The sequence below is a fragment of the Eleutherodactylus coqui genome, chromosome 11 (assembly GCF_035609145.1).
Source record: "Eleutherodactylus coqui strain aEleCoq1 chromosome 11, aEleCoq1.hap1, whole genome shotgun sequence".
In the NCBI taxonomy this organism is placed as follows: domain Eukaryota; kingdom Metazoa; phylum Chordata; class Amphibia; order Anura; family Eleutherodactylidae; genus Eleutherodactylus; species Eleutherodactylus coqui.
In genome coordinates, this window is record NC_089847.1 from 6,923,559 (window position 1) to 6,932,295 (window position 8,737).

General features: G+C 42.6%; 1 protein-coding gene across 1 annotated transcript in view; it reads left to right on the forward strand.

The window, feature by feature from the left end:
- LOC136581971 (fatty acyl-CoA hydrolase precursor, medium chain-like) overlaps nt 1–7,157 on the forward strand; it is a 43,243-nt gene extending 36,086 nt beyond the window's left edge. Inside the window, exons 9-13 of the mRNA XM_066582689.1 lie at nt 502–579; nt 670–817; nt 1,634–1,783; nt 6,694–6,766; nt 6,870–7,157. Of these exons, the coding sequence (XP_066438786.1) occupies nt 502–579; nt 670–817; nt 1,634–1,783; nt 6,694–6,766; nt 6,870–7,056 (636 nt within the window). The 3' untranslated portion in view covers nt 7,057–7,157. The remainder of the gene's footprint in view (nt 1–501; nt 580–669; nt 818–1,633; nt 1,784–6,693; nt 6,767–6,869) is intronic.
- The last annotated feature ends 1,580 nt before the right edge of the window (nt 7,158–8,737 follow it).

An 8,737-nucleotide genomic window follows, 5' to 3' on the forward strand; every position in this document is an offset into this window, starting at 1 on the left:
CCCCGTGTAAAGCCACCTTGAGGTTCTGTTTGGAGCCTCTGATGCAGATCCATCCTGATGCAGAGTCGGCAACTTCCTGCTTTCAGTTACTGGGGTCAGTCAGGCGAGCAAATTTTTCATGCATGTATAAGTGTGGCAAATAATTCGTACAATACGTGTAGAAAACAAATCACGTGATTGGCTGACTTGCACTCACATGTTCTATCTTTCGCAGGTGCAAATTTCAAACGCTTGTAAAAAACAGACATGTGCCCATTTTCATTGGAAAGCATCGGTTCTAATAGATGCGTCTTGAAAATGCGCCAATACATGCCAGAAAAATGTGCTCGTCTGACTGAGACCACATTGAGAAGAGCAGCTCTGGAGCACAAACTTCTGCTCTAATGATGAAATACTGTGCAGGAACATGCTTGAGAAAGTTTATTATTTAAGTGGAGCGACATCTTCAGCGATATTATTGTGTAATAATGTTATATCCACCTTATGTCCATCTGTATTTAGTTGTTTAATATACCAGGGATATCGGAAGGAATGACGCGGGAGGCTGCAGCATTGGCTCTCCGAGATCTTCCCATCATGGTGAGATACGATGAACACATTTATGTTCTCTCATTTCTCGGTTAGTTTTCTATGAACTTCTGCTTATTGTCCTTAATGTTGGTTTTTCAGCCTCCAAACCCCAAAGCCATTCCCTTCATCATTGATGAGTATCTTGGTGACATCGATGATCCGCTGGAGATCCGTGACCGCTTCTTGGATTTATGTGGCGATACAATGTTCGTTATCCCGGCTCTACAAATTGCAAAAGGCCATCGAGGTACAATCTGTTCCCATTGTAGATGATATGTAGAGGTGCTGACTGTCAGGGCATGCTGGGAGTTGTAGTATTCACAGCTTGCCAAGGAAATTATATTAAAAATGGTGTCCTGGACTCCCGTCATCCATAGCAGAATACAAAATGAAAGCTGCGCTGTGATTGGCTGTCAGGGGCAAAAAAGACTTTCTTTTAGACAGTTTTATAAGTCTTTACTATGTGTCTTAGTAGGGTGTATGGACAGCAGCTTCTGTCTGGCACAATCCCTTTAACATTTCCAGTCTCACATTAAGGGCTCCCACACACTTCCGATTGCATTTTTTGTTAACGCGAATGTCAATGGGACTTTCTAATGTTAAAAACGCAACGCAATGCACCAAAAGCGCAGTTGATGTGTTGCGTTTTTTTACAATAGAAAGTCCCATTGACAATCGCGTTAACAAAAACCGTAATCGCAAGTGTGTGGGAGCCCTAAGGGCTCCGGCACACTTGCGTTTTTCTTGCGCATTTTTTTCACGCGATTGTCAATGGGACTTTCTAATGTTAAAAACGAATTGCACAAAAATTACAGAAGTGCAAACTTGTGACATGTTTTTAACATTGGAAAGTCCCATTGACAATCGCCTGAAAAAAAACCGCTGTAATATCGTAGCGTTAAAAAAACGCAAGTGGGTGTGAGCCCTAAGTCTCAGTGCCATCTTATACAATTATTGCGTCTTCCTCTGTGGTTGTGCCAGTGTATAGCATTATGTATAACAATGATCACTGATGACTCCGCAGCCATCGCCAACTAACGTTCAGTCTTCTTACCCTCATTAGATGCGGGGCTCCCAGTCTACTTCTATGAGTACCAGCACCCGCCAAGCTTTCTGTCTCATACGAGACCTGACTACGTGAAGGCTGATCACGGTGATGAGCTCATCCTTGTCTTTGGAGGACCCTTCCTGAGGGACGGCGTCTTATTTGCTGGTGAGTCAATGACCAAAAAACTAGATGTGTCCTTAGCAACTAGAATGTCAGACATTACTTAAATCACAGCTCCATTGGCACCAAGGTCAAGCTCTACTGGCCATCATACATCACTGCATTTTGTGTATTGCTCTATGGAGTGTTGTATACTACTTCTCATTGGCTTCAGAGATCAGATGGGATGTCTAAAGGACTGAGGATGATAGAGAGGTGCATGGGATCGACATGCTCAGACAGGAACTGTAGGGGCTGGACACCAGGTGGGAGAGTGAAAAGCTGGTGAGAAATCCCAGTTGTACTCGGCTTTAAGAGACTGCATTGTAGGGATAGTGCTTTTGTCACTGCGGTGCTGCTGCTCTCCTCCATGGAAACTATGTGTTTCAGATGCAGTCTCCACAGGAGAAAAAGGGCAATTGTCAAGTTCATGACGCCAGTCCATATGCAGATGAAGATCTGTGCCAGACAAAGCAAAAATAAAAGGAGAAAAATAAAATAAAACATTTCTGTCTCCTGAAGTGTAGTGCGGTACCTCAGTGCTGGTGGTGAATGGTGGGAAGAGTCTCCAGGAGGCAGAATTGACAGTGAAAGCAATAATGATTTTATTATTTCAAGACAGCAAGATTCTTCCTCTTCATCCAGTGAAATGTGAAGAGTAGTTTCCATTTTCAGCCCAATTCCAGATTACATTTCTTTAAAATGCAAATCGCAGTTTCTTTGAAGGCCTATTAACACTGGACGGTTATCGCTAAACATTTGCTAATCGGCGATCGTTTTTAGCGATAATCGGCACGTGTTAATGGGCGCGGGGCACCCGCATTTCGGGCACTTTAGGTGATCGTTAAAATCAAGCTCACCTAAAAATCATCTCTCACTTTTATTTTAGTTCTCCACAGGGTAGTACGGATATCATTGTTTCCCCGTGGAGAACAAAGGATCTGAGCCCACATAATAGCCTGGGGCTATTAGCTGCATTCAATGAAGGCTTCATTTGCATACATAATTGGCTGAGTAGCTACTTAAATACCAATTATTTTTTATGCAAAATAATCGCTCAAAGTGATCTTTGAGCAATTATCTGCTCATGTAAATAGGCCTTAAGGGTAGTAGGGGAGCTATTAGAGAGGATACAGGCATGCAGCATAGACTTGTTATCTGGACAACAAACAGGCTCTTTCCTCTCCCCTATTCTCCACCCTCCTGATTCGCTCTCTCATATTTCTTATATTTCTTTGAGCTTTGAGTTTCCTTTTTTCTAGAACATTACAGTTACTTTATTCTTCCAGGACTGAAGGTCTCTTTAGTGCTGTACGGTTTCTCTAGATTCTTGCTGAAGACTGACTATTACTTCTCTTTTTCTTTCTCAGTATGAATTGTAGAACTTTTAGGTACTCCCACTTTTTGTTCTCCCCATCGCACTGATCAGTAAATTCGTCTCTCTGGAACTCTCTCTAGCAACCCCCTTCTTCCGTACTAATCAGCCTCCGTCTTTAGACTCTCCCTTAGACTGACTAAACTAATTCCTCCAATTCTTTCACTCTGACTTCTATCTACCAACCCAGGTGTAGCTTTCTTCTAGCTATCACAGGTTGTCTTTCTCCTAACTAGCTGAATCATACCTATAAGCTCGGCTGTAGCTTGTGAGGGATAAATTGTAGTTGACTGACGCAAATTAGCATATTACAGACACATCTACAGCATTACATCACCTCGGAGTCCACAGCCTTTTATGGAGTATACAGTCCTGCACAGTACAGAGAGGGTCAGTGGTATGAGAAAGGAAAGAGCCTGTAACCAAGAAGTGCATCCCCATAACTAGGCCGAACAGCTGAGAGAATAAAGCTTTAGAGACTGTTACAGAGAGTCTACATACGTAAGAAAAAAAGAAAAATGTGTGTACATAGATAGTAACTTAAGTGCAGGCCTGCTAGTTAAAAATATGTGAGCTCGAGCCAACACCAGGGAAATATATATTGGTCTGCCACTTGTGGACAAGATAGTGGACAACATTTGCATTAGTTTCGGACTGTGCGGGGACCACCACTGCTGGGCCGCAGTGTTTGGTGGGACTACCACATGTTTTACAATTGAGGTGTATTGCTGATTTTTGTGATTTATAAAAGATTGTTATAATATTCTGAGCATCTTTGAGTTGTGCGTATCCTTGGGTTATCGAACGTTTCTGTAATAACTGCATACCGCTTACTCTACATTCACACCTGCATTTTACCTTTCAGTTATAATTCCGTCTCTCTGTTCCGTTTTATGAGCAGAGAAACTTAATTAAAGCTGACATAAATCAATAGTTTTTTTCCCCATTGATTTTAATGACTTTTAGAAAAAAAGGAATGGAATCAGAAAGCTTTCCATTTCCTTCCGTTCCATTTGGTTTCTGTTTTTTTTAACTAACAATGACGCAGTCTGCAGCGTATGTAACCATATGCATTACCGGAAGCTTCTATTGCCAACATATTCTCCAAGTTTGTCTAATAATTATACATATTTTTATAAGGCTTGTCTACTGCGACAAAAACGCTGACCTAGCAAACAGCTGATCAGCAGGGGTCCCTGGTGGTAGACCTCGCCGATCTATTATGGGTGGACTATCCTGCTGACAGGATAGTGCCTTGTGAGGGGGAAAAATGTCATATAAAAGGACTCCCCTGGAGTGAATGGCTAGCCTAATGAAGGATAGCCACCGCACCTTGAATCCCGGTAAGATGGAGACAGATAGACACTTCTTATGTATAAAACCCATCCATGGAATAGGGGGGCATCAGAGTCGTATCCAAAATGCAAAAGCGGAAATTTTGGAAGCAAGAAGGAATAACGTGGTAAATAAGTGTGTGAATTTAAAGGCAGTACTTGCTGAGGAAGAGGGGGTCTAATGAAGCAATAGAAGGCCCTCTCCAGTGTTGCATAGGCAGAGTGGCACTGAGGACAGGAAGGTTTGTTGGCAAAAGAAGACAAGAATCCAAATAGTTGCCACACGTTTTGGTCACAAAATAAGCCCCTTTTTAAAACGTAACATATCATACAAACATTACCATATATGTAGCATTCAGAAAATAGGATAAGGAGGATTGGAGCGTCTGCGCTCCACTGGTTACCTAATTGTGAGTTCCAGTGTCAACCGCGGCCGAGATCCAGCCTCAACCACTAGTGATGGAGAGGGAGATGTTGCGCATCATTAATGAGGGACGCGCACGGCCATCTCGTGCAGTTAACAAATGTGCCACGTCAGTCCAGTGGGCGGCACTCGCCACAGTGACTTGCAGCAATGTCATCAACGTGACGCCATGTGCCGTGATGTCACCATAGCGGTGACAATGTGAGCTTTATTACAGTTATGCCAATCATATATTCAGGGGAAGGATTAGAATAATCTACCAAGTAGAGATATATAGCAAACATCATTAAAAGAGAAAGGAATACGTAATACAGGAAATAGAGATATTAGTACGCATGTTATAAATACAAAGTACATACATAAACGTGCATTAAAGGACTAAAATAAAAAATTGTATCTATAAGAAAACTAAGTGTTAATTTATATAATGTACTGAAGTAGGGGCAGTAGAGAACATCAATGGCATGAATACAGTAATACAGGATGTGAAAAAATGTATATATATATGCATTAGTGTTAAATTGGTTACACCAAATGTATATACAATCATAAACATACATCTCTTCTTACTTATCATGTTTGTATGATACGTTATGCTTTAAAAGGTGCTCATTTTGTGACCAAAACGCGTTGTAACTGTTTAGATACTTGTTTTTCTGTCCTCAGTATCACTCTGCCTGTGCTGTTTTGATTCTATTGCCTCATTAGACCCCTCTTCCTCAGTAAGCACTGCCTTCAACTTGTCACACTTATTTCTGAGCGGAGGTATTGTTATTGTAGGGGGTCTTTTCAAAGGAGACCAAATGCTAATGTTGCCTGGGTCCAAATTAGTATAAGCAATCAACGAGCGCTCGGAAAAGACATACACTGACTACACAGACAGAGTGTGTGATCAAAATGACTTCTAGTTTATTCAAGAAAATACATTAGATTATATAGACCACAAACCATTATCTAGGCAGGATGCGCTTATCCCTTGGTCAGCATTTTATTACAACAACACATTCTTTCTTAATGAACTACTGAGAAGTGGAAACTGGGGGCCAGGACATCCTGTGAATGTACCACAGATAAGGAAAAAACCTTGAACAATTCAGAGGAGTCCTTTCTGGCCACCTGGCCCCTATCTCTCTTAACCAAAGCACATTTTGTATTTCAACTATTTATTCGTATTTTGATAGCTTAGCAACTATATTAACCCCTTACATTATTTACTACGTTATTTCTTCATAGAGGAAAGTTACCATAAAAACAACAATTCCACAGCTCTGTCTTGGATGCTGCGGAGTGGCTGATAGTGGCAGCAGATGGGACTTCACCCTGGAGCTCAGTACATGGCGGCACTGTAATCCACAGGAGGGAGCAGGGCACTGCTCACCCTCTTAGGGGAGGAGAATACTATATTGTCTGAGATGCAGCCAAAGGGATTATGGGAAATAGTAGTTGAAGAAGGCAGCAGGAAGTCTGGGAACAGGATGTAAATGGTGCATTGCTGATTCCTCAGACTGAAGAGCAGAAACTCAAGAGGAAAGGTAATGGATGGATGTCCTCTAGTATTAGGTGATGATTTATGACTGTTTTGAAATCTGACTTTGGTCTCGGACGTCCCTTTAAAAGTCACCCTGATTTTCTGCAATTATATCCAGACCAGACAATCCTCTGTGAGCTAAACAGCCTGGACTGATACATTGTAACAAACCATCAGTAGAGAGACTTATGCTGCTGCTGTGTGTAGCTGATAGAACTGGATGTCGGTCACTGATGATGATGTTTTCTCTCTCAGGACCTGCAACCGATGCCGAGAAAGCCTTGAGCAGGAAAATGATGAGATACTGGGCTAACTTTGCTCGGACTGGGTAAGCCCATAGCACTGGACTAGAATGGCGGCACATTCACTGCACTGCTGGTTTGCTTCATTAACTGCTCATTAGTTATAACAATACCACTTTTTAACTGCAGGGACCCCAACTGTCCTGGTCTGACAACATGGCCGCCGTACGGCGCAGGCGAACACTATCTGGAGATCAGCCTAAAGCAGAAAGTGTCTTCAAAGCTGAAGGAGGAGAAGTTCAGGTTCTGGACTGAGATCCTTCCAGAAAAAATCCGGTCCCTGGCAGAAGATGGAAGTGATCACACCGAGCTGTAGATTATAACTACACAGCATGAACAGAGAGCACAACATGCAGTGTAAATCATAAGGTGCACTGGGATATTTGTCCATTTTTAATAAATTTTACTTTTATGAAATTTCATAGTATTTTTGTTTTGCAGCTGGGTCTCTGCCCACTATGACAGAACTACCCAAGGGGACAGGTCCCTGCCCCCACACTTCACTCCTGAAATCTTCTAGTGGGACTCTTCTCCTTTGACTATTTATATAGATGCACAACCAAGCTAACTACATAGAGACAGTAACAGAACTAAGATTATTACATAGATACAGTACCAGAACAATTCCTCTCTCCTTTCTAACAGGTTTCATAGAATCTTCCTAAATACCTCTATTCGGGCCATCTCAGCATTCAGACCCCTACTGATCAGAAACTTTTGACATGTCTCTGTGACATGTAATTACAGAACCCAAGTAATAAAAATCCTTGAAGGTCTGGCAAGGGGGTTTACTCATCTGTAGTTCTCTCGCTTGCGGATCACTAACCTGAACATCAGGAAATGGGCAGCATGTATGTAAACATTCTCCAGAAGACCTGACTCTTTTAAAACTTGTGCCTGCCAGCATTTATTCAAACACAGCTAACAACACAGTTCATGTACAAATTCCCAGACTTACAACCCACAGGGTCCTTGTCACTTACCCCACCCCCTCCCCCACGGGGCATCTGAAGGGCTTTCTTCTCTATCAGACCAGGCGACGGTCACAAAAAAGTCCACACAGGACTTTAGGTTAGCAACCCTTTCAGCTCCACTGAGCTATCACCTTCCCCCCTGAGTGTGACAGAAACTGATCCCTTTATCTCATCTCCTGCCACACCCAGGGTTTGTTTTCTTTTTGCTGGTATAAGAATTCCTGTTTAGCACCCTCTGTAGCCTCTTCTGAATACAGCAATCCTACAGAGGGTAAATATATCTTGCAAACCAGCAAACTTGAACTTGTCACAGAACGTCTCACTGGTTGTCTGAGATTAAAACATAACTTTTATTATGAATCATGAAAGGAGGGCATAGAAAAAACTCTTCCACCCTAGTGAACCTGGTGTGTATTATGTCCTTAGTGTTCCTGCCTATTCCTACCTAGAGTGAGACAAGTGTCCCTAGGTTCCAGTGTGGGTTTGTCCTTATTGGGACAATTGCCCCACTTGTAAGCAGGGTTCCCTTTCCTGTGGTTTAGTTGTCTTGTTGGTGTAGGGACTCACAAGATAATGAGGAACCTTGATGTGGGCTTGTGATCTTATTTATTTTGGCTGAAATAATAACCAATACCTGGTACTTAAGATATTTCTGTCTGCCTTGTGTTACACTTGTATGGGCAAGTGAGCACTGGGCACACACGAGTGTTAGCGCAGATAGGGACTACCCACAGGAGCCAAACACTCACCTTGCATACCAGCACACATAACAGATGGAAATGCTAAGAAAGTATGAGGTACTCGATCATGGATTGGCCAAGTCACTTAAGCCGTGAGCCCACTTCACAGGTCCTCGTTGTCTTGCGGTCCCTACACTAATGAGGCAACTAACCCCTGACTGCAGGGGGAATGGCAAAACCCTACCTATAAGCGGTGTAATCGCCTCGATAAAGGCGGCCCTGCGCTGGAACCTCGAACCTGACTATCCCTAAAGGGTAATATACAGAACCAGAGAGCACTGGC